Source organism: Mesoplodon bidens (assembly GCF_964165515.1).
Source record: "Mesoplodon bidens genome assembly, chromosome: 14".
NCBI classification, from domain to species: Eukaryota; Metazoa; Chordata; class Mammalia; order Artiodactyla; family Ziphiidae; genus Mesoplodon; species Mesoplodon bidens.
The window spans coordinates 63066730-63094126 of NC_138170.1; the positions used below are offsets into that span (position 1 = coordinate 63066730).

The 27397-nt window shown below is 39.4% G+C and overlaps 1 protein-coding gene across 2 annotated transcripts in view; it reads right to left on the bottom strand.

Annotated features, from left to right (window-relative positions):
- TTC27 (tetratricopeptide repeat domain 27) overlaps positions 1–27397 on the bottom strand; it is a 181641-nt gene that overhangs the window by 52881 nt on the left and 101363 nt on the right. For both annotated transcript variants that reach the window (XM_081254404.1, XM_081254403.1), the window contains exons 11-13: positions 27152–27247; positions 24407–24529; positions 4955–5182 (exon numbers count right to left, since the gene is read on the bottom strand). In XM_081254404.1, the coding sequence (XP_081110530.1) occupies positions 4955–5182; positions 24407–24529; positions 27152–27247 (447 nt within the window). The remainder of the gene's footprint in view (positions 1–4954; positions 5183–24406; positions 24530–27151; positions 27248–27397) is intronic.

Genomic DNA, 27397 nt, shown 5'->3' on the forward strand with positions numbered 1-27397 from the left:
TGCTCCACAACGGGAGAGGCCACAGCAGTGAGACGCCCACGTACCACAAAAAAAAAAAAAAAAAAAAAAAAGTTACTTGGGAAAATGAAACAGGTAGGGGTAAACGATTGGTACCTAGCAATCTCAACACAAATGCAAATGGTACACATGTCTTCTGGTTCTCTAACAAATGCACCATAGACAAATGCATTTAGTTTTGTAGACCATCCCTGATATAAAACCAAACATTCCTATTTTTATAACAATTTGATTTCAGGAAGCCATTACAATGCACAAAAGCCATTCAAGTATCTCTCTCATTTGCCTGAGTTTTGTTATTAAACCTAATTGTTTGGATATGTCAGAAAAGCAGGGATAGAATTTTTTAAATTCTATTTTTCTATTTTCCTTTCATTCCACGACTTAGAGGAGACAATAGCATATAGGAGCTCTCCTTCTTCAGAGACAATTCTAACTTGCATCACGAGTTATAGTAAGTCTACAGCGTTCAAGTTTGCATCTTGTAGTAGTTCTGTACAACTGTAGTATCATACGCCTGCAAATTTTGGCATGGCTTACAGCCTGCCTGAATTCGATCCATATGACAAACTGCAAAATATCCTCACATAATATCTGTTTGCTCTGTGACGCTGCTTGGAGCAATTGTCATTTCTTTGTCTTGATAAGTAATTAATTTGAAATCATATAATGAGGCCATTGGGCCCTGTCAAGTCCTCCCTTGCGAATTCCCTTACTCCACCCCTTCTTTCCTATTGCCCCTCCCTCACAGCCAACTGTCCTGCTAGATCACTGCTATAGTTCCTAAGCCTGCCTACATCTAGTGTCTCCCATGGCCACAGAGTTGCCAAAACAATATTCTTAAATCACCTCCATGCACACCACATTCCTTCAATTCAACAAAGCCAAACACAAATCAACCCTTTAATAGCCTCCTACCTGCCAAATAAAAAAAACCAAAGGCCTCACCTTCAAGACCTTCCATAATCTGGCTCCAGTCTCGCTTTCCCACTGGGACTGCCCTATTCCCTTTCACTCTAAAAAACTAGCCTATTCACTAACACTCTGTACACACACACACACACACACATGCACACGCACCCCCCTTCTCTTTGTGTTTCCAGGGCTGGGCTCATACTGTTCACCTGCCTGGAATGCCCTCACCACTGCCTTTCCATTGGCCTATTCAAGTATTATGTGTCCTTCAAAGCCCAATTCACCATCCTCTCTTCATCATTGTCTACAAAAGGCAGAAATAGTCTCTTTGGCCTCTATAAAAGTAGTGTCTTAAAAATTACTCTCTGGGTTTTTCTTTGAGGCCTCATACTGTTGGCTAGCTTTGTCTATGTCCATTTCACTAGATTGTAGAAGAGGGTACAAACCAGGCCATCTGGTGGTCTGCTGCTACTGCTTCCTCCTCTGATTCCATGCCATGTGTACAGCAGACAATTAATATGTATTTGATTGAATAACTGGTTGAAGATATTATTTGTTCACTCATTCAACAATTATTTATTAAAGACCCAATATGTGTTAGGCCCTGTTATAAGCACTAGGAAAATGTAAATGAACCATACAGATAAAAATTTCTACCTTCATAGAACTTACATTGTAGTGGAGGAGAAAAAGATTTTTTTTTAAGTAAGCTATATATAATATTAGAAGGTGCTAAGTACTATGGAGAAAAATAAAGTAGGGAAGGAAAATAAGGAATGTAAGGTAAGGGTGGAAAGTGAGGGTGTGATTTTAAATAGAATGATTATGGAAGGCCTCTCTGAGAAAGTGACATTTGATCCCAGAAGTGAATGAGCTCATGGAGCAAGGTATGCAGATATCTATCCAGAAGAAGAACATTCCAGGCAGAGGAACAGCAAGTGATGAAACCCAGAGGCAGAAATGTGCCTGGAATGTTCAGAGAAGAACAAAGAGGCTAATGTGGGGTGAGTGAGGGGGAGAATGGGAGGAGGAAGGTAAAGAAGCAACAGGGGCTAGGCTTGGAAAAGCCTTGAGCCAGTCAGAGACCTGGTGATGGAGCAGAGGAATGACACATATGACTTGCATTTGAAAGGATCAACTTGGATGTTCATTGAGTATAGGCAGATTGTAACAAGACAGAGGCAGGAAGACCAGTAAGGAGGTAATATATTAACTAGGTGAGAGGTGATGGGTATTTGACCAGAATGGTGGCAGGTAGCAAGCAGTTGTCCAATTCTGGATATATTTCAAAGGCAGATCTCCTAGAATTTGCTGATAGATTAGATGTGGGATACGAGGGAAATAGAAATCAAGGACGACTCCAAGACCAAACAGGCTGCCACCTACAGGGATGGGGATGATCTTGGGGGCAAAAGCTTTTAGGAGGGGGAGAACAGTATTTCGGATATTAGAAATGTTTAGTCAGAGTAACGAATGGGGAGACTGAGAAAGCAGTGAGATACGGAAGTCTACAATTAAGGGGAGAAGACAGGACTGAAAATAAACTTTTGGGAGTTGTCAGCATACAGATGGTATTTAAGCTATGGGACTAGATTAAATCAAAGGAGTGAGTGTAGACAGAGATATACAGCCCAACGACTAAGCCCTAGGAACCAGCAAAGAAGACTGAGAAGGAGTAGCCAGTGAGGCAGGAGGACAATGTTAAGGCTGGACGTTAAGAGACTGTGTGCTTGAGAAAACAATTCATGTGTGTGATTTAACTTAGACAATGGAGGCTAAGGGAGGGAATTTATTTTCCCCACTCCTTATGGCAGCTGTGGCTGGGTAAACTTTAAACAGATAAGCAAGGATATGATACAGTTTTCCATAGAAGTAAAATTTTAGTAACACAATACTGAGTTCTATTTTCTACCAAAAAAAAGTGCCCAGTGATAATCAAGTTAGTGCAGGGTTTCTCAACCTTGGCACTACTGACATTTTAGCCGGGATAATTCTTTATTGTGGAGGGCTGTGCTGATCATTATGGGATGTTTGGCAGCATCCCTGCTCTCTACCCACTAGATGTCAGTAGTGCACCCCTTCACCTCCCCACCATTGCCAAAGGACCTGGAGACAAAATCATCCCCAGTTGAGAACTCTGAGATAGAGCAAGTTGTCAACAAAAACCAACTCTTATGTTAAGCATTCTTGCTGTGAAATGCAACTGTCAGCTTCTGCTGATATTCTGTATTCCCACCTGTCCTACTCTCTTCTCCAGGCTTCTCACCAGCTCACAGATGAGAAAGATTCTCATTGTATTCACTACCCAGAGCGAGGAAAGTAAGCAATTAGCTCAACCTGTCATTAAAAAAAAAAAATGTGTTCTGATCTTTTTTCAATGTAAAAGATATGCCTCAAGTCTACCCAGTTCAAAAGGGACCATTTCTGCACACCTTCATTCATTGCAGCACTACTTACAACAGATAAGAGGTAGGAGCAACCCAGTGTCCATCGACAGATGAATGGATAAAATAACTGGTATGTACATACAGTGAAATATCATTCAGTCTTAAAAGAAAGAAAATTCTGACAAATGATACAACATGGATGAACCTTGAGGGCGTTATGCTAAGTGAAATACGCCAGTCACAAAAGGACAAATCCTGTATGATCCCACTCATATGAGGTACTTAGAGTAGCCAAATTCATAGAGACAGAAAGTAGAGTGGTTTTTAGGGACTAGAGTCGTGGGGGGGAGAACCGGGAGCTACTGTTTACTAGGTGCAGAGTTTCAGTTCTGCAGGATGAAAAGAGTTGTAAGGATGGGTGGTGGCAATGGCTACACAACAAAGTGAATGTACTTCACACTACAGAACTGTACACTTAGAAACAGTTAACATGGTAAACCGTTTTATGTTACAGGCTTTTTATCACAATTTAAAAAAGAACAGACTGCTGGCTCTGGAGTGAGACTGTCTGGGTTCAAATACTAGCAAAGTGCCCAGAGAGGCACCTGGCTCATAGTAAGTACTCAGTAAATATTAGTGGCTGATATTAAATTAGTATTATAACTAAAATTATACCAAGTCGGTGTGCATGTTTGTCAGGAGCATGGTTGACAGGTATGTGTGACTTTGGTGACTGGGAAAGCAGTCATAAAGTTTAGTTAAAAAAAATAACCATTTCTAGGAATAAAACCATTTAACTAGGCTTCCCTGGTGGCGCAGTGGTTGAGAGTCCGCCTGCCGATGCAGGGGATATGGGTTCGTGCCCCGGTCTGGGAAGATCCCACATGCCGCAGAGCGGCTGGGCCCGTGAGCCATGGCCGCTGAGCCTGCGCGTCCGGAGGCTGTGCTCCCCAACGGGAGAGGTGCAACAGTGAGAGGCCCGTGTACCGCAAAAAAAAAAAAAAAAAAAAAACCCCATTTAACTAACTGAGTATCATTAAATACAAAATAGGTTGATCTCTTTCCCCTCAAAATTAGGTCCTCTCCTGTGGATTTCTTTTGCACTTACTTATTTTAAAGATCCAGGTTCCTTTTGCATTATTTTTTCAAATCTTAAAAATTTTTTTAAACATTTAAAAATGCTTCTGTGCATGTAAATACAGACAATTTTTTCCTAAAATGATCAACTACCCATTCTATATGTTACCCTTTTTATATAAAGGTTTTTCTTTCATTATTGACATCAACAATTACTTGCAGAGTCCTTCACTGCCTGTAATTTTGACTCTCATTCACTTCCTTCCTAGTATATCTACTCAAAATGAAGCCTAACTTTAATAGCTGTATTTGTGTTAAGGACAGTTAGCAGAGAAATAACAAAACGAAAGAGAAAAGTGAATAAAAGAAGCACAAAAGAAAGCGAGTAAGAGAAAAGCAACCTGTCCACTCTTAGTGACAAGCAAGAAGTATTTTCAAGGCTAGGTTCTTAGCTCACAGATGAGCTCCCCAGCCTTTATGAAAGAAAACGGGTATTCATTCAGTAAGTCAAAATCAAAGAAAGGCAAGAGCAGATGAGGCTTTATGAACTGTCCAACCTGCATGGGATTAATCTTCACCGAGCGTTCAAAGCACTCCACGCATTCTTTAAACTCTTTGCTTCGCAGATGGAGAAGGCCTTTGGAGCGCTGGGCGCGAGCACTGCGGTGCTGAGACAACTCCCAGGCCTGGTCGTAGTAAGAGTGCTCTCGAAGGACATCCCCAAGCAAGCAGTATAGACTTGGTGTTTCTTTTTTCTCCAGCTCTTGCCTGAGGATTTCTTCTGCCTAGAAATAACAACAGAAATAACTAAATTGCTGAATAGTGACAAATGCCTATTTTTTAGCACATATACAATCTTTTATGTCACATGATCCAAAATTTTATTTTCAAAGTTTGAGATGACCTGCTTATTTCATGCATCTGGCACACAGGCTGAAAAAGAGAGGAACAGTAGAAGATCAATATGGTACAAGGAACAGAGGAACAAGAAGTAAGAGGTGAACACGCTTCACTGGCCTCTGGAATCCTCAAGGAAAGGCCCCGAGGAGAGGCTGACTTCATGATACTGGGGGTGATTCATTTACCTCCCCTTTTCCCTGCTCCCTCTACCAGATGTCACCACTGTGACCGTTTGTTAGAGCAGAGCCTTCAATTCACCTCCACCCAAGAGCAATGAAAAGTATGTTTTCCCTTTTTAAAAATGGTATGCTTGGGCTTCCCTGGTGGCGCAGTGGTTGAGAGTCCACCTGCCGATGCAGGGGACGCGGGTTCGTGCCCCGGTCCGGGAAGATCCCACATGCCGTGGAGCGGCTGGGCCTGTGAGCCACGGCCGCTGAGCCTGGGCGTCCGGAGCCTGTGCTCCGCAACGGGAGAGGCCACAACAGTGAGAGGTCTGCGTACCGCAAAAAATAAATAAATAAATAAATAAATAAATAAAAATGTTATGCTTCAGGAGCCTGGGATCGCTGAAAAATTTATAAAAGAAGGGAGAGGGTACAATTTAATAGGCACTGCTAAACACCTACCTCTTAACTGAACTACATCACACCTCACAGATAAAACCTGCTGGAATTCCCTGGTGGTCCAGTAGTTAGGACTCCGTGCTTCCACTGCAGAGGGCACAGTTTGAGCCCCAGTTGGGGAACTAGGATCCTGAATGCTGTGCAGCGTGGCCAAAAAAACAAACAAACAAACAAAAAAAAACCTTGCCAACATGAGACCTATCTGCTTCCAGACAGTCCATTCACTATAGAAATGAAAGACCATCCTCAGTACATGGCTTGGGTATTATTCTCATGTGTCCACAATTCGGATTCACCTTGTCACCCAAGCTAACTCTGTACTTGTGACATATACTACCCCACTTCCCCCACCCATGTCTGTTACCCACCCCCACCCCCATTTCTGATTAATTTCAACAGAGGGCAAGAAGCATGGTAGCAGCTCTACTTTCCATCCTCACACACAAATACTTCCACATAAACAGCAGTGGGGTCACCAAATATGCCAAGACAGCCCTGGCCAAAGTAGATGTAGACATCCAGGAAGCCATCCTCTGGTAGCTAAAATGGTAGTTTAGACCCCCTAACTTGCGTGGCTGGCAATCTTAAAGTCTGTATATCTTATTTTCTTTAGGTTCAACATATCTATAATTTAAGTCTTAAGCAGTCTAATTTTTGTGAAATCTTTTAAAAGACGGCTGTGCTTCTATAAGTGTCTTTGGATGCCACTGCTTCTTTTGCATTTCTGATACAGTATGGGTTATGTAGGTCTTTTAGGCTAGTCTGAAAATGAAACTGGAATTTATAAAACAGGTTCTAAGAGAAAACAATTCCAAGTCCTAAACGGCCAAAATAAACATGAAGTTTTCAAATATAATCCATGTAATTCCTTTATTCACAGATAATACAGCAGTTATTAATGTACCTAACTATAATTCTGTATTCGATATATTGATTTTTCAGTAGGTACATTTCAATATACTTTGTATTTAATATATTTATTTTTACGTATATACGTGTATGTATTCAACCAAATTGTGTACAACAGATTGTAGCCACAGCAGGACTTTTGCTGAAATGACCTTACAGTGTAGTTGAGGCATTTCTCTTGACAGCATGTCACTGAAATTTGATACCCACACTCTCCCACTTCTGCTTTAAACTGTTAGAGTGGATTCTGTGGTCTGCAATTAAACAATGACGATTACAGTAACTGGGTACAGAAGTTACTGCTTTCAATATACTCCTGAAAAAAGTGAAACTTTAGTTTTTTAAGGAACCTCCATACTGTTCTCCATAGTGGCTGTATCAATTTACATTCCCACCAACAGTGCAAGAGGGTTCCCTTTTCTCCACACCCTCTCCAGCATTTATTGTTTGTAGATTTTTTGATGATGGCCATTCTGAGAGGTGTGAGATGGTATCTCATTGTAGTTTTGATTTGCATTTCTCTAACGATTAATGATGTTGAGTATTCTTTCATGTGTTTGTTGGCAATCTGTATATCTTCTTTGGAGAAATGTCTATTTAGGTCTTCTGACTATTTTTGGATTGGGTTGTTTGTTTTTTTGATATTGATACCATACGACCCAGCAATCCCACTACTGGGCATATCCCCTGAGAAAACCATAATTCAAAAAGAGTCATGTACCACAATGTTCACTGCAGCTCTATTTACAATAGCCAGGACATGGAAGCAACCTAAGTGTCCATCGACAGATGAATGGATAAAGAAGATGTGGCACATAGATACAATAGAATATTACTCAGCCATAAAAAGAAACGAAATTGAGTTGTTTGTAGTGAGGTGGATGGACCTAGAGTCTGTCATACAGAGTGAAGTAAGTCAGAAAGAGAAAAACAAATACCGCATGCTAACACATATATATGGAATCTAAAAAAAAAAAAAAAAAGATCATGAAGAAACTAGGGGCAGGACAGGAAGAAAGATGCAGACCTACTGGAGAATGGACTTGAGGACATGGGGAGGGAGGGGGAAGGGTAAGGTGGGACAAAGTGAGAGAGTGGCATGGACATATATACACTACCAAACGTAAAATAGATAGCTAGTGGGAAGTAGCCGCGTAGCACAGGGAGATCAGCTCGGTGCTTTGTGACCACCTAGAGGGGTGGGATAGGGAGGGTGGGAGGGAGGGAGACGCAAGAGGGAAGAGATATGGGATATATGTATATGTATAACTGATTCACCTTGTTATAAAGCAGAAACTAACACACCATTGTAAAGCAATTATACTCCAATAAAAATGTTTTAAAAAAAAGTGAAAGTTTGTGATTGGTTATCTGATCTGGTTGGAGTTGAAGACAATGAGGATCCAGTGATCATGACAGGGTTTAACATCACTAGTCCATGACGTCCAGTGATGAAAGGATTACTTAAATTATCACCTGCGGTAACTTAGAATGAAACACCGATCTAACGCAAGGCTTTTGCAGTTTGAGTGACAGGACGTTGTGAGACAGCGCAAGACTGTGAGGTAGGTCAGCTGGTCCTGAGTTCACCGGACAGCTCAAACATAGAAAATGACACTCAGTGTTCTAAATCCTCAAGGCCAGAGAACCAGGGAATTTCTATAATTTCCTAAAAGAATTTGTTTTCCTTGTAGCTGCCAAGCTGGTACAGGCAAAAATCAGATGCAGGCATTGCTCTTATAGGATTGCTGAATTACAGTATAGGATGAATTCAGTTTCACTAGTTCTATGTGAAAGTTAGGGCATTTGATTGGGTTAATCAAATATGCTTTACTCATTCATTTTATTTCCTCTATTGCCTCTTAGCTACACATCATTTTATTAAATTTTCATGATTGCTCTAGGGCTACTCATGTGCGTCTTCAATTGATCTAAGTTCATTTAGAGTTAATATTGTATCACCTCACCTTTCTCATGTCACAAGTGGCCTTCCTAAATTTCTGTTCCACAGAAACAATGAAATAAACGACCGCTATTGTTTTAAGTCACTATGTTTTGATGTGGTTTGTTATATACCAATAATAACTGCAACAGTTGTTTAAAGCGAGAGGGTTACTCTAGTGCCAGTTACTTCATCATGGCCAGGAGAAGAGGACACTGATCATAAAAGAGCAAGACCCAAGAATTTAAATGGGGACATTTGGGATGATTCAGGTAACAGAAAACCCCCAGATTCTATGGAGTTTCCTAAGCCAGCAGAGGCAACCCTCCCCTATCTGATAAGACTAGTGCTACCTTGCTTAAGGACAGTGTAACAACTACACCTCAAGGAGTTACCTTGCAAGAGAATGCCAGTTCTCTCCTATTACCTAACCCCTCCCACCCCTCACTGCCTCCAGACATGTAAATGGGTTTATACACAAAAAGAACTGCAAGATTTTGTTACTTTCTAGAGAGAAAACCTTGGGACCATGTGGAAAAAGATTCTAAGGGAGCTAGACCATAGACAAAGAGGATCATAATTTTAAATCAGCTTAATGTAGATACTCATCAGAAAATTTTGATTCACAGTTCTAACTCAAGCAGCTGGGGATGGTTCCAAACTATTTGCTCAACTGCTTGACTAAAACCAAGACTCAAGCATGGCCAAAACTAAGGCTGAGACGCCAAAAATTCTTTGGTGTAATATGGAAGAAAGAATCCAACAACTTAGGAGAAAAGGCTGTTGTTAATTTATCATTTGCAACCTACTACCCACCCTACCTGTATCCCCCATTAAGGCCAAGGGGATACTCCTTTCACCTTGACTTTGAGAAATACATTGTACCTGGGAGTATCAGCATTTTGAAAAGTGCTATAGTAGATATCCTATGTAAGCTGGAGGTAAAGCCGAGAGGTCCTTCTATTAAATGAGCTTCCTGATTTCAATGGGGATGATCAGAAGCCAAGGTAGTAGACTTGCTGATAGCCCCTGGAAGCAAGATGAACATAGTTCTTTGTAACAGGCACAGCCAGAGTGATAAGTAGAACGGTGTGACTAGCATGGATCACAGGTGATGGCCAACTGATCATAAAGATTTTTAACCAAATTAGATAAACAGTCAACTAAGTACAACTTGATCTAGTAAGACTTAAAAAAAAAAATCTAGATTCGGAGACTAGATGTCTGACATGAATCACCATGCTGAAACACTGTCTCTCACCCAATTCCTATCCCTGAGTCATTTCACAGACTCAGAGCCTCTTATAAGCAAACAAATAAATAAGCAAGCAACTCAGTACTGGTGAGAAAGGACCCTGTGATAACATAACAAGTATATAACACAATTCTTCTTCCCTAAATAAGTAATTATAACCATTTACCAGGTAATTGTATCCTGGGGAAAAAGAAATCCCTCCTCTCTTCAGGGTTGATTAGCTCTTAGTTACTGCTAATCCCTGGGGACCCAGAATATCACCATGTTGAGTTAGTGGGTTTATGGGAGATACTAAGCCTACCATGGGATGGACTAAGTCCCGAACCCACCCAGTGGTCGCTTTCCTAGTTGAATACAGAGGTGAATTACATACATCCAGCAACAAGCAGAGTCCACAGTGAGTGCTGCTTCGGAATAAGGGGCCAAGTGAAAGCCTCTGAAGCTGCTTCTCCTCATTAAAAGAGAAAACCCAAAGCAACACCACATTATCTATGTAAATCACAGACATGTGTGCCACTATCAAAAACTTGAGAGACAATGCAAAGTGTATGTGTTTGTACGTGTGTGCATGGGCCGTTTAACCTACCCATTTAAATTGAGAACACAGACGGGTCCTGGAAAATGTCATAGATTATTATAAACTTAATGTAATGGCACTCTAATTATAGCTACTGTTCCAGACATGATCTCTTTACTGTAGCAAATAATCACAGCTCTTGACATATGCTAAACAGGTACTGATACAGCAAATACATTTTTCTCTACCCAATAACCAGGCAACATCAAATGCAGTGGGCTTTAACTAGCACAGAGAGAAGTAGACTTTCCCTGTCTTTCCTCAGAATTACATAGACTTATAGTATAATTCAGTCTGCAAGGACCTTGATTGTCTCACTATCCCATTAGACCTTACCAGTCTTGATGACATCATGCTAATAAAAGTCAAGAAACTAAAATAAAAAATTATATGCCAATGTCAACCAAAAACCAATTGGAAATTACATACTCTTGTCACCGTAACTTGTTATTAGGAAAATTTTCATTTATAAAAATTCATTTTATATGTTCCTTAGAAGGAACTCATCTATTAAATAAAGCAAGATATGTAAAATAAATGTTTATGTGTTATTTTTGTTATTATTTCTAGTTATTTTTGTTCTTATATGCCCTAAGAATGCTTCAATATCTAAACCTCTTTTGAAGAAACTGTATGTTTCCCCCAAATCAGAAATTCTTCTTTACATATACAACACAATCTATAAAATACTCTGTGTCTGGGAATTCCCTGGCAGTCCAATGGGTTTGATCCCTGGTCAGGAAACTAAGATCCAAAAAACTGGCCAAAAAAAGAAAAATTAATTAATTAATTGTATTTAAAAAATACAATACTCTGGGCCTATTAGTAGTTTGTCACTTTCCAAATAAGTAAACTCCCAAGTAAAAGGACTAAACCACTGCATAGTCATATGTACCAGATCATGCTATGTACTTGCTTAAGCTGGGAACTACGTTTTCTAAAATCCCTTTCCCTTCTGATTTCGTGTTAGAGTTGGTCAGAAGGGAAACTTGCTAAGGATTTGAAAGGCAGAAGTAAAGCAACAACCATCCTTTACTCTTGGAAGGTTGTCATGGTTAAATATGACATCAAACAAGAGGCAGAGATGTCCTGAAGATCCCAGCTTGACCATGCTCTATGTGTCTTTCCACTTGCTGGCCCTGCCAACCAACAGCAACCCCGGGCCCACCATAAGACACTTCACTTTGGACCCACAGAGCTTGTAGCTACAGAGATCCAACAGCTTTCCACAGACCTCTCCACAAGTTCCTTCTTCACCCTCCCATTTCAATGGCTGGAAGTACGTGGCTTCTCAGATTCCCCTGTAAGTTCTGACTGATGCACTGGTGCCAATGCTTCAAGTGGATCGTTAAATGATTCTTTCCCTGATCCTCTTACTCCCTTTTTCACTCCTTCATTTTCCTTCCCACATGTGTGTAATATCTAATTCTTTTAGCGAACCTCTATTCCCCAAAATACTCAAGGTGGCTCTGCTTTCATAAACAAAACCTGAATGACAAAATCGTTTTTTTCATTTTTCCTTTTAAATGCCTTATGTGTCCTTCCATCTGACAGTACTTACAGATTAGTTTTTATTCAGCACATTATTAAATGCATTATCTCACTTAACCTCTGTAATAATTCTGAGAGGCAGATACTAATATGCCCATTTTTAAGACAAAGAAATACAAGTTTAGATTCCTTGATCAACTGGTAAGCCCAAAACCAAAAAATACTAAGTTGAAAAATAGGACCTTGATTTCAGGTTCAATACTTTTCCTATTTTCACATCAGCAAAAATGGTGGTATAAGGACCTCTAAAATTTCCCTGCACCATAAAAGCAACAAAGAAAACTGGAAAAAGTGTTAGAATCAACTTTTTCAGAGCTCTGGAAATTAATCAAAGATTTGAAATAAACCAGGGAGTGTTTATTCAAGAAAATGATAAAACTCTTGGTAAGAACAGCAAGCTTTGTGTCATTTTAACATGTACCATTCCTATTCCCTCTTCTCCAGCTCTGCACTAGCCTTGAAAACCAACAGCATATTATCATGGGAAAATTATCAGCCAAGCAGCCACCAGAGGGAACAAAATGGATTTGGAGCTCCTCTGAAGTTTCATTCCCAGAAAATTGTCTGGTGGTTCCCTGGAAGAGCCCACTTGCAGAGCTGTCTTTATTTAACCTAACTCTGAACTTGTCCAGTGACAACCCTTTGTCAAAAATAATTAGAGACAATTAATTAATTCTGCAGCTGCCTGAGGTAGTAACAGCTGGGGCAAACAACAGGCTATACAAAACACTTAAGGGAAAATAAGGGAATGAGATATACATAAGGGCTTTGAAAAACTCCACCATATTGGTGGGAATCTAGAAGTCCATGCATGTGTAGGGCTGTGCACATGTTCAGGGAAGAACTGAGAAGGCCCTATACTCTCACCTCAGGCTGACCCTGAGGCTTTGCACAAGCAGTTAGTGAATGTTAAGGCAGAGTTGTCAACTGCCTGGCTAAGTGTTGAAAGCATACCCCAACACACACACACCCAGAGCCCACCATCAAAGACTGGGAGACTCCTTAATTTAGGCATTTAAGGAATTTTCTGTCCAGTCATTAGCTGACCATTAAGCTAACCAATCTGAGACTACACAAAGAAACAAGAAAGTATGGCCCTTACATGGGGAAGAAAAAGTAGAAACCATCCCTGAGGATGTCCATATGATGGACTTAAAAGACACTTAAAATCTGCTATTTTAAATAATGCCTAGTACAAGGAATAAGAAACTCAAAAAGAAAAAAAAGTAAAAGAAATGACAACGGAATTAAAATGGTATACTAGAAGTAGAAAACATCCATTAAGCCAAAAAGAAGGCAGTAATGGGGAAATAAAAAAGACATATAGAAAACAAAATGACCAACATACATCCTACACTATCAGTAATTAAATTAGATGTAAAGGGATTAAATACTCCAATCAAAGGCAAGATTGGCAGAAAGGATTTTAAAATTATGATTCAACTAAATGCTGTCTACAAGGGACACACTTTAGATTCAGACATACAAACAGACTGAAAATTTTTAAGACATAAAAAGGAAGATGACACATCGTGGAAACAGTAACCAAAAGAAAGCTGGAGTAGCTATACTAATATAAGACAAAATACACCTTAAGACAAAAATTGTTACTAGAACAAAGAAAGGCATATTTTAATGATAAATATTCACTCTATCAAGAAGATAGAATAGTTATGAGTATATACTCACCTAACAACAGAGCCCCAAATTACATGAAGCAAAAACTGACAGATCTGAAGGGAGAAATACAAATTCAACAATAATATTTGGAGACTTCAATATCCAACTTTTAATAATGAATAGAACAACTATACAGAAGACAGAAATAGAAGAATTGAACAATGCTATAAACCAACTAGACCCAACAGACACTTAAAGGACACTCTGTCCAACAACAGTGGAATACACATTCTTCTCAAGTGCACACAGAACATTCTCCAGAAGATATACTATACGTTAGGTCATAAAATGTCTCAATAAATCTGAAAGTGTAGAAGTCACACAAAGTATATTCTCCAACTACAATGGGATGAAATTAGAAATCAGTAACAAAGAAATTTGAGAAATTCACAAATATGTGGAAATTAAACAACACACTGTTAAATAAATAGTAAGTCAAAAAAGAAATCACAGGGAAATTGAAAACATTCTGAGATAAATGGAAACAAATATATAATATGCCAAAACTTATGGGATGCAGTGAAAGCAGTGCTTAGAGGAAAATTTACAGTTATAAATGCCTATATATCAATAATAAATAATATCAATTCTGGAAGATGGGTCTGGAGGGCCAGAGTGGGGCAGCTTCCAGAAGAAGGTAAGAAACACTAGAGCAGTGACTCTGCTTAGTCTAAATTGGCCTCCTCAAATTCCTATCCCTCGTTTCTTTAGATAAGTCAATTCTTTCTCCTTGAGCACTTACACCTCTTCATCCTGCTGACAGACTTATCTTCCCCAAGGGCAATGCTTGCAGGCAATATATTTGCTCTCTTCAATTAGTCACACCCTCAGTCTTCCTCACTCTCTCCAAAATGTTCTATTTTCTCTTCCCTCCTCCACTTATCCACTCAATTTATATAATTTATTATCAAATAAAGAACTACAAAAGAGGTGCCCGGTGAACATAAATAAAGCACAAGGGCTTGTAATATCACTTTTGCAGTGTCAAAATGTGGGTGGTCAGAAATCTTCACAGAATGTGAAAAGCTTTGGTATTTCTGGCTTCCCTACTGGAAAACACAGATGTATGTTCTTACACAATACAAGAAATTTGTCATCTTAACATCTATGAAGTAGGATAAAAATACATTCCCAAACATGCAAAGGCATACTTCAAGTGGCAAATGGCTGCAATGAACCTGGGGTGCCTACAGGAACCTGCAAACCCCAAAGACCATTCCTTTACCCACACATATATACATATCTTACATATCTATTTTATTTTATAATTCCACACAACTAATTACTATTCTTAATACAACTTTACAGCAATGACTAGGCACAGTGAATCTCAGCATAAAATTAAGTCAGCCAAGACTTACACAGAACCTTATGAATTATGGCTGGAATAACACTCTCCTTACTTTACCAGGAAAACCTGCAGTGCTTAGAGCAAGGATCACTCACTCAAATGCCCAGAGATTCTTGCCAATTATTGAGAATGAATAAAGCAGGCTGGCAATTGAACATACAAAGGAAGGAGCCACTCCTCAACTACAGCCAGTTAGCACAATAATATGGGAATCTGCCCCAATGTTTCCACATCATTTGATTCTTTTTTTTTTTTTTTTTGTTACGTGGGCCTCTCACTGTTGTGGCCTCTCCCCTTGCGGAGCACAGGCTCCGGACGCACAGGCTCAGCGGCCATGGCTCACGGGCCTAGCCGCTCCGCGGCATGTGGGATCTTCCCAGACCGGGGCACGAACCCGTGTCCCCTGCATCGGCAGGCGGACTCTCAACCACTGCGCCACCAGAGAAGCCCCATTTGATTCTTTAAGAGAAGAAATCTAGATTTTTAGATGAAATTGCTTGAAAATGCTTACTCTAATTTTTTTCCAAAACACTATGTAAGCCAAACAAAATACCTCTTGCAACTTCAGATTTAGAAAATTAAACTCCCACCCTACAGTGGACATCAACTGCTCTTTTTCCTGCTCAGCATCCATCCTCTGATCTTCTGATTATAGAACTCCTCTTCCCTGAGGGGAAACCATTCCATGTGGTACAGGTAGGGCCTATCAGAGGCAAGGGCACATGCCTCAGGCAGTTCAGAACTTTTCTGTTACAGCCATGGAATTGACTGCATTTTTCCACTGGGATTACTAACCTTGAGCTTCCAGGGGCCATCCTGTCTGGCTCTTGGAGAGATAACATCATCTCAGCCCCTGGATACGGCTATCATGATGGGTCTACTAGAATTTTCAGCTGCATGAACCTATAAATTCCTTTTTTTGCCTAAGCTAGTATATGTTGGTTCTCTTACAACCAAAAGAGCCCTAACATGTCCCTAGAAAACTGTGTTGCATAATTCATTCTATAGAGTTCGAACAATAAGAAGATCTGTGAGGGACTTCGCTGGTGGCGCAGTGGTTAAGAATCCACCTGCCAGTGCAAGGGACACGGGTTCGAGCCCTGGTCTGGGAAGATCCCACATGCCGCGGAGCAACTAAGCCCGTATGCCACGACTGTTGAGCCTGCGTTCTAGAGCCCGCAAGCCACAACTACTGAGCCTGCATGCCACAACTACTGAAGCCCGCATGCCTAGAGCCTGTGCTCTGCAACGAGAAGCCACCGCAATGAGAAGCCCGCGCACTGCAATGAAGAGTAGCCCCCGCTCGCCACAACTAGAGAAAGCCCACGCACAGCAATGAAGACCCAACTCAGCCAAATAAATAAATAAATACCGGGCTTCCCTGGTGGCGCAGTGGTTGAGAGTCCGCCTGCCGATGCAGGGGACGCGGGTTCGTGCCCTGGTCCGGGAAGATCCCACATGCCGTGGAGTGGCTAGGCCCGTGAGCCATGGCCGCTGAGCCTGTGTGTCCAGAGCCTGTGCTCCACAAGGGTTGGGGCCACAACAGTGAGAGGCCCGCATACCGCAAAAAAATAATAAATAAATAAATAAATAAATAAATAAATAAATACCAAACTTATATCCAAAAATTAAGATGAAGAATTAGATGTGAAATGTACCTAGCATTTTGTCAGGCACACAGTAAGCCCTAAACTAATGTTTGTGTTTTTTCTCAATCCCTCCACTGGAAAACCAGATTGGAAAGCAAGATGCTTGAGGCTTCACTACTAGGAAGAAGGAAAGGAACTTGAAACAGCTTCTAGAAACATTAAAATTTTCTATAAATAATCATACTAGTCAACTGTGTACAGTTTCTCCAAAGATAGAAGAACTGCTGTTGTCAACTGTTAAACAGGTGTTTATGTAACCCAGGTGTTCATGTAACAGGACTGGAGGAAGTAAGGACAAAGGGGGAAAGTACCGATGCTACAAGGTTAAAGCTGAATTTTTCCACTCAAGGCTGATTTCAACCAAACATCAGTTTTTTATGAAAATGTGTAGAGTCACAGGAGGAGGCCCTGGAGATCTCAGGGAGAGAACCTGTACAAGATACAAACTGAGTAGATTGTTGCTTTATAGAAGGATAGCAGTGGGAGAAATATTTTGCTGGCCAAATAGAACTTGGAATCCACACACTTCCATCTTAGCATCTGTCACACTACACTAAAGTATTCTGCTCACAAATATCTGCACTATCAGACTATAAGCTCCTTGGAGGTAACTTTTTTTCTCACTCTCATCTTTGGAATACCATTGCCCAGCACACAGCAGGTACTCTATAAATGTTGGATGAATTCAACTGAAACTAACACTGAAATCACAAAGGGCTTCGGATTCTAAATAGAGACATAAAAGATTCTTCCTACTGAGAACAAAGGGAGAACATTTTGGGGACATGCTCTGGCTGACATCAACACTGAGCATGACTAAATTAGGAATGATCTAACAACAAGTTAGTCCTAGCAAACAGAGAGGTCATACAGCAGAATCTGAATTTCACAGGCCCTTCTCATGCAAGTGATCACACCTAAGAAGTGACTCTTGTTAGGACTAAAAATACCAAGGAGCGAAGCTGACAGCCTGAGTTCCGTACCCTGGTGATGTACCTTTTGATCAAACAGTCCAGTGTTGAGAGGTAACTGAGAATTTTAGATATATGCAAGAAAAAAGTTAATATAGTGAAAAATATGCCATATTGGGACACACTTACATTTATGAAGGTATATTTTTCTACAAGCTGTTATATGGGATATTCGGGTTTGAAGCAGGGACCCTACCCTAAGCACACTAGGATTCCAGGAAGCACCCTGTTAGAGACAAGGCCCTGGGTTTGGGGTAAAGAATATGGGTGACAGTTCAGTTCAGTATCTAATAAAAAGAAAAATAAAACATTTCAGGAAAATTATTCCTACTTGAGTCAGAAGGAATTATCAAAACAAACTGCCCCTCTTGGCTGCGATTTGGGCCTTGATTTTGTGAATGAGAGGAAGGAATCAAAAGTTCTAATGTGCGATAAGAGTGGCCCTCATCTGACACTGCATCTGGGCAGTATGTAGGTAGGGGAATTGGTAGACCAACAACTACAGGAAGCTCTCCTGGCAAAAACATGAAGGTGGGGAAATGAGCTCTAGACCCAGAGATGGTACTAATTGTAACGAGTGCATTTGAGGACTACAGAAATGACACAATTAGGCTTAACAACAAGAGGTTTGCTCCAAGGGGACCAATAAATGGCAGGCTAAGAATTTAAAGTCATATTATGAATTAGATTTGGCCATCTGACAATAGCTTCAGGTTTTTAAAAGTGTGTGTTGGGGGGGGTGTGGTGTGGTGCGTACAGCTCAAACAACTTTGGGCACAGTCTAACTCAGTCTTTTCCTCTGAAGCACAGAGGAAAATGGACTCTAATTTTTACTACTGCAGACACTGGTTCTCAGAAACAGGGAGCTGGGGCTTCCCTGGTGGCGCAGTGGTTGGGAGTCCGCCTGCCGATGCAGGGGACACGGGTTCGTGCCCCGGTCTGGGAAGATCCCACATGCCGCGGAGCAGCTGGGCCCGTGAGCCATGGCTGTTGAGCCTGTGCGTCCGGAGCCTGTGCTCCGCAACGGGAGAGGCCACAACAGTGAGAGGCCCATGTAACGCAAAAAAAAAAAAAAAAAAAAAAAAAAAAGAAACAGGGAGCTGGACCACTGGAAAGGTGCTCTACTGCCCTTGACACAGTGAATGGGACGAGAGGGCAGAACCAAGAGAGCACCAAGCACCTTGTGCTCTTATGGCTGTCACATACAGTCCTTCTAGCAGAGAGGCAGTTTATCCCTAGCCTACATGCTTGTTCTGTGAGAGGCAACTGAGAGGTGAAAAGTACAAAACACTTCATCTCACCCCAGTCGCTCACTCCCCTTTTCCGTGGGGGTGATGCCTAGTCTTATTCACTCTCTGACTGAGCCAACTATTCACTAATTGCTCTTTACATTTATGTGTGTAACTGCACCATACTCTGGCTTGATTTTTCAAAGGGTACCTGCCAACATAAATATTCCAGGTCCAAGATAAAACAGAATAATTAAAAACAGCCCTTGTTATCCAATTAGCTGATCATCTCCTATTTGTACACCAAGTTATATTTTCAGTTGTTTTGCCTATCTTCCTCATTCAAGTGAACACAACAGGTTTTAACTTACAAATTGACCATCAAATTTTAAGGGATTAACAACAACCAGGATGGGGGGCAGGTGCTGGGGAAGCAGTGTGGGCTTTAGAGGAAAGGAAGGTCGGAGCTTGGATTCCAAAATCTGCCGCTTACTAAGGCTAATCAGTAGAGTGGCAAAAACAATTCATACTTTGTAGGCTGTTACAAATATTAAATGACAGTGACAAAATAATTCTATAAAGAATGTAGTACATAAAAGGCTCTCAAAATTGCATTACATAATAACAGCATGCTCACAGTATCTTAGCATCTGCAGAGCAAAAATAAAAGTTCTTTAAGGCTCCTATTTCTATTCCTAAAATTAAAAGGTTGAAATGGGAGGGGTGAGATGTTACAATTTGTTTTTGGAGAGAAAATATATAGCAGGGGTTGGAGAGGTATCTTTCACCACATGTAAAGTCCATAAGGAGTGTCTACTTGGAGATTTGCTTCAATGCAATCACTATTCTACCAACACCTACTAGTCATTCATTCAGCAAATATATTTAAGTTCTCCCTAGGCTCCAGGCCTGTGGTAAGTGTTGGCGAGACAGCTATAAATAATATAGACACAAGTCTGGTTCTTAAACAGCTTACAGTTTAGCAGGTGAGCTAAGCCAGCACATGAAGGATAAGAGCACTGTTGGGTGTTACAGGAGCACACAGGAGAATATCACCAAATCTTCAAGGGAGATTTCATGGAAAGCTCACTGTAGGAAGCAATCACCAAAGAGACATCTGAAGAATACGGAGTGAGCTGAAGGAGGACAAGTTCTAGACAGACAAGAGCACGTGCAAAGGTTCTGAGGTCAAACAGTGCTGAAAATTCAAGAATTACAAGTAGTTTAGTCCTACCAGAACTTTGGGCACAACCTGGATGAGTGAGTACAAAGGGGGACAAAGCAGAGATAAAAGAGTAGGCAGTGACTTCCCTGGTGGTCCAGGCGTTAAGGCTCGGTGCTCCCAATGCAGGAAGCCTGGGTTTGATCCCTGGTCAGGGAACCAGATCCCGCATGCCGCAACTAAGATCCCACGTGCGGCGACCGCATGCCACAACTAAGAGCCGGCGCCGCCAAAATAAATAAATAAATAAATAAATAAATAAATATTTTTAAAAAGAGTAGGTAGACAATGCAGTTAGCAAGGTAAGCAGGAGTCAGATCGTGAAGTAAAGACCATTCATGCTAAAGGGCTCTGAGTTAATCCTGGAGACACAGGGAAGTTCCTGAAGAGTCAGAACAACATGATCAGATTTGCCTTTTAGGAAGCTTGCTCAACTGTAGTGTGAGAAAAGAACACGTGGGAACTCTCTTAAATCATATAAAGAAACTATCTTAGAAGAAAAAACACCAAAACCCCAACCAAATGTTAAAAAGAATCTCAGCTGTTTTAGAAATAAAAGATTTACTTGGCAATTTAAAGGAAAAAATTGTTAAAGCCCAAAGGCTACAATGATCTGCCAACTGTAGCATAATGAAAAATAAGGCTCTGCATCTCAGGTAAGCCTTGTTTCCTAGCAAGAAGAGAAAATAAGAGAGGTTCCAACCTGAATCTCTCCACTTCCTTCCCCCCTGCCCTCTCCAGGCAGCTTACGCCTGCTCAGTATTTGTCTTTTCACTTATGGACCCAATTTGAGCAACAAAATAAAAATTTTGTTATAGAAAAGCCTTGGGGAAACTGCAGTCAGTGTTCCAAATAGCTTTAAAAAATTAAATGCTAGCAGATGAGAACCAGTTCTGACCCCAAGGTCAAGCAAAACTAATCTTAGCTATTTTGCCAGTGGTCATTAAATAACGAGAATTTCTATAGGTAGTTTCTAAATTAGAAAGTCTGAGATCTTACTAGTGGGGTGCAAACATGAGCACCAGAGCATAATAATTAGACTTAGATACTTTTCTGAATTTGCCTTTTAAAAATAAATTATGCCATTAAGCACTAAATGCAAGGATTAAAATTTCACAATCTTCTACTTAAATCAAAATGTGGTGACAACTACTGGCACACAACCAAATACTAAAAGAATCTTAGCTGTTTTAGAAATAAAACATTTGCTTCCAACTTGATGCAAACGTTTTTAGGGTCTATGGTTAAGCTGATCTGTAAATACAGCATAAGAAAAACAGGTAAGGGAAGTCTTCTATGTGGCAAATAAAAAGCTAAAATCAAGATTTTGAAGGATGTTTGGCTGTAACTCACAAAAGACTTGAGACAAAGTAAATGACTATACATTCCTAAAAATTAAAATATGCACATTTTATAGTGATTAAAAATGTAGGAATTTATCATTACTATAAGACATTTTTTACAAGGTTATGTGCAAATTTAAAAAATAATAATACCACAACTACTTTAGGAAACATAGTCAAATCCATTCTATAGTCCATCCATCCAAAGGAATGGACTCATTATACTTTTTCTTTTACAATATGAGAAAGTCTCTACTTTCCATACTTTCTAAAAATAATTAAATAAATTTAATATTTCAAAATGTGCTTTGGGTATTTGTGATTCACCAACTTGCTTAATTATTTCAAAAATCACTATTTCAAAAACTTCCATATTTTTATATACAGTTATTATTTATTTGTTCACTGACCGATGTGAAGAATGATGCAATGGGAACTACATCAATGGTATCCTGGGAGTCAAGATACCATTCATTCATCCATTCATTTCTTTGTTAAACAAATATCTGAGTACTACCTGTGTGCCAGACAATGGGCACTAAAAAAAAAAAAATACTTAAGTCCCTGAAGAAACATAATACTATATTTCATCAAATGTGAGATGCCATCAATTGTAAGACTAACTCTTAACTAATAAAGAAAAAACATGGGCTTCCCTGGTGGCGCAGTGGTTGAGAATCCACCTGCCGATGCAGGGGACACGGGTTTGTGCCCCGGTCCGGGAAGATCCCACATGCCGCGGACCGGCTAGGCCCGTGAGCCATGGCCGCTGAGCCTGCGTGTCCAGAGCCTGTGCTCCGCAATGGGCGAGGCCACAACAGTGAGAGGCCTGCGTACCGCAAAAAAAAAAAAAGAAAAAACGCTTTCAATTAAATTATGACACAATGCCTTGGATGAATCACATCAGCCTCTCAGTGCTTTGATGTTTTTTAAATCTATTCAGAAAAATTTGGCAATTTTTCCTGCCTTCAATACACTGCTTGACATTTTAAATGGCAACCATTTTTTCACAGATCTCAGCACAAAACACAGCTTCATTTACTTTGGGATGTCTTGCTTTCTTGGCTGCCATAAAGCATTTAGTGTTATTAAAGAAAAGTAAATGGAACTGTGATGATTTTGCCAGTGGCACATGTTTACTTCACTAATGCTAAATTCACATCTCTTGACTTTGTTTTGGTCCTTTACTGTGTGTTCAATAACTTTGTGTTTCAACGCCATATCATAATGGAATCTTTTTGAAGATATCTTAAATGACAATTAAACCCAACAGATGTAGAGCTGACATTGTGTACATAACTCAATTGAAATGATGATACTAAATATAGCTACAACTAAACTTGTACAAGCACAAGCAATTACAATCTGGCCAAATGGCCACCTGACTGACAGCAACTGACAGATGCCATTAAGCGATATATTCCAAATTCAAGACGTTAAAATGTGAAAAACATTATGTCTTAGAATCAGTAATAGCAGCAAACACTCACACAGCACTATGAGGAAAGCACCATTCTATGTAGTTAACATACATTATGTCACGAAAACCTGTAAGGTAAATAGATTATGTGCCTCTAGATGAGGAAACTGAGGCTTGGGGGCTGGGGGGTGTTTGAGTAACCTGCCCCAATATCACAAAGCTAGCACGTGCCAAGGTTAGCTATTGAATCCAGGCAGTCTGGGCTATGCTTTTAACCACTACGTCATGTGGTCTCTTAAGTTATTAATCAATAACTAGCTTTGTGACCTAACCCGAATCGTTAGAGACTCCTTTCCTTACCTGGAAAAGGAGGAAAATGGAATGGATGATTATGGAGCCCTTTCCCAGGATGAAAATATTATAATTCTATAACCTTCTATGGTAAAATGTTATCACCATGGTAGTCTCTCCTTAACCCAGTACAATTCAAAGACCTTCACTGACATTAGTGATTAGTGAAAGGAACGTAACTTTTACTATTAGTCTAAAATACACATACTTAGAAAGGTATTAAGAAACAGACACACATGTACCACCATTTCTCTTTTGCAGGGTGACGGCAAAAGGCTGACTGTAGACACAAATGATCCAATTTGTGGGTTTTACTCTGCCTGTGTACTACATTTATGATAGAAATTTAGCCATTTAAAATTTTAATCCAAAATTAACAAATGATTTCAATGTGTCCATTGAGCATACACACATTGCACAGTCCTTTATTCTTTATTCTTTAAAAATTCTTTTCATTTATGAGGGAAAAAACAATAGATTAATAACAGATGCAAATATGGCAACATTTTCTCCCTTGACCCAATTTAAGGGTGGAATTAAATGTGCATTACACACTTGACAACTCTTCTGCCCCAAGGCGGGGTGGGTTGTCACACCCTTTGGATTTTCTACAGGCCGAGCCAGCTGCCCTCCCTTCTAGGTAACCTTCCTTCAGACCCACAGCCTCTGATCATAAGGCAACACAGTGGTGCTTAAAATAATTCCTAAGAGTTCATTTTGAAGTTGTCTACAGGAGAGTTAATAAAGGAAAGAGATCACAAGGTGCAATGTGTTTAAAGCTTTCATTATTTATTCACAAACATCAAATACTGTATCAGTTTTGGGCCTTGCTTTTCTCTTTTATATACACATACATATGCAGACAAAATAATCTGCCCCAACGGAAATCAGAGAAAACATTAAAAAGATTTCTGGGGGAAAAAGTGAAAAAAGGCATATAAGTGAACTGTTGGCAGAAGTAGGCTTAAAAAACAAGTGAGAAGATGCTCAAAGATGAAAGGCCCTGGCTGGTACACAGAATTTTACTATTACATACCTTCCCATGCTGCCCAGCTCTTTCATAACAAATGACGACATCTTCCCACATTTCTAGCTTCTCAAATATCTGAAGGGCTGAACTGGTACATCCCAACTCAAAGAGTAAACTTGCAAGCTGGCGCTAGAAAATCAAGTTAAAATAATGAACAATCCTTTACACAAAGATAGATTCCTGTCCCACTTGTAGGTATATCCAATCTGCCATTTTAAGCATCTGCTTACTGTATTAAATGCCTAATTTCTACAATTCAATCTCTACTAATTAGAAATTTGCAATCATTCAATACTTACCTTTACTTTAGCAAGCCTCTTTAGAGGGGGTAAGGAATTAAAAAACAATATAGGAACTGTTCAAAACACTCAATATATCAATTTTTTCCCAAGAATTCAGAACTTAAAAGGCAAAATCTGTATTTCTTCATTACCTAGAGATTCTATATACGACAATCTCTGTTGTAAAGCTGATATCCAATAAATCAATTTTTAAAACTCTAGTTAGAATGGCCATTATCAGAAAGACAAGAGATAAGTGTTGCTGAGGGCATGGAGAAAAGGGAACTCTTGTGCACTGTTGGTGGGAATGTAAACTGGTACAGCCACTCCAGAAAACTGTATGGAGGTTCCTCAGGAAACTGAAAATAGAACTACCATATGATCCAGTAATTCCACTTCTGGGCATACAGCTGAGGAAAATGAAAACACTAATTTATTTTAAGCACATCCTAAAAAACTTAGCTACTAATTTCCCAGTCCTTGGCAGATAAAAGGGTGCAAATTGTGGTAAGGTGAGTGAAGGTTAAATATATTCAAAAATAAACATACTGCATATTATAAGTGATCCAACCTGCAGGAATAGAAAAACAATATTAAAAAGGTTTAAAAAGTAGGTGAGACTCTTGAATAAGGTCTGGTTTCAAAATTCAATACATATTTAAGAGTTAAGAGGCTAATGGACATGGAACATGCAGGACTAACAAACTTAGAAAGTAAAATGAAATATGCCTGAAAATTATAAGCTAACATATTATCGAAATAAATAAAAGGGATGGTCCAATTCTTCTGTATCTCATGAAATACAAGAGAATTTGGCTATTTTAGAATATGTGGTTGGACATTTTCAAAACCTGAACATAGAATGTGGGAGCTGGAATAAATCTTAATGTTCATGTAGTAAGTAGTTTAATCTTTTCATTTAATAGATGAAGAAAGTTATGACATCTAAGCTGATATGATCTTTAGCTAGCAGTAAAGATGAATTCTCTTTTTATAATAAACTATGCTGTTACTTCTTGATCTTTAAAAATAATACATAAAGATATGGTTCCTCCCTATTATGAAAGAAGAATGATTTAATTTCTTAATGAAAGAGGATGTTTATCTAACTGCCCCAATATCCTAAAATCCACAGCTTCCTAAGCAGATAAAATAAACACAGCCTACATTCTAAATTTATTTGAACAGTATTTAATTTTCCTAATGCTTCTGTTCAGAAACAGAGTAACAGTTACACCCTCAACAGACATGTTTTGTCATAATAACAGTCTGAGATGTTTATACACCACAAATCACACAGTACAAAGCACTTAAATTTCACAGATCAGGGTCAAAAACATGCCAAAAAGGTCCAGTTTTTAACACCTTCCTGATGAAGAAGCTACTCCTTTTGAGATGATATAACAAAGCTTTTTTTGTGCCTATGTTTTATTGAGATGCCTTCAATAGATAAAATGAATCCCAATGTGTAATAAACCCCCTCATTTACCCTGTGCTTAAGAATATAACCTACTCTCTAAGAAATCTTATGATGGAGATTCTGAGTCATTGAATTGTGGGTTGGCATTTATAATTCTAAATCACTACCTATGTGCCTAATCCACAAGAGAGGACAGGAAGCTGGTTAAAATGACAATAGTTATTAAATCATCTAGAAATTTCTGGCTAGCATCATTTAACTCCACTTAGCCACTATGCACCATAGCTTTCACATCTGTAAAATGGGGCTATTTCACAAAATTGTTGCAATAAAATAAGACAATGTGTGTGAAAGGCAGAACAAAATGTGTACCTCATAACAAATGTGCAGTAAAAGCTGGCTGTTATTATTTGTAATAATTACAACCCAATGGAGATACAGGAAAGGAGGTAAACTAGACTAAAAGTTGGGAAACTAGAGATGTAGTTCATGAACAGCTATATGATCAACATTGGAAAAGTGTAGTTAATTGCACTGGGCCTCAATTTTCCTTTCTGTAGAATTAAGAAACTGGACCACATATCTTAAGTGGCCTTCAGTGCTTAAAATTTTACAAAATAGAGAACCGACACCTCTTACACAGGAGAACCATGGTGTGGGAGCTAAACTAGGTATTCTCATATCATTAGAAAGAGGAGAGTAGTTAAGGGTATCTCACAATATCAAGTATCGAATAAATGCTTTCCTTTACCTTTTGTACACAACTTGCTTAAAAGGTTCATTCTTTAGCAGAAGGTCCTTAAAGGGCTTTTAAACATTGAAAATGAAGACTTCTGTGGTTCTAGTTAATCTAGTTTAAATTTTTTTTAATGTTATAAAAGTCTAATATCACTTTACTCAAATAGCAGTTTGAAGTAACTGGCAATCCTCAGCTAGTTACTTTTATTCTTTTCACTGAAATATTTGAAAACTCAAAAATAAACATCTAATGCGTTTATCTTTCAAATGCGAAGTATTTTCCATACCCAATGACAACAACAACAAAAATACCTGAATGGCCCAATGAGGTGGCACTTGACAGCAATAGAAAATCTTCAGACGTTCCAATACAGACGTAGTCTTATCTTCAAACTGGTCTGCAAGAGCCTTAAGAGCACGTATCATAATCAGAATCTATATGTGCAATACTTTTTAATATAAACAAGATTCTTATTGCAAGTTATACAAACAGACATATAAACAATAAAGAACACAAGTTACTTTGATAAGGTGATGGGATGTGTGAATTTTTTCTTG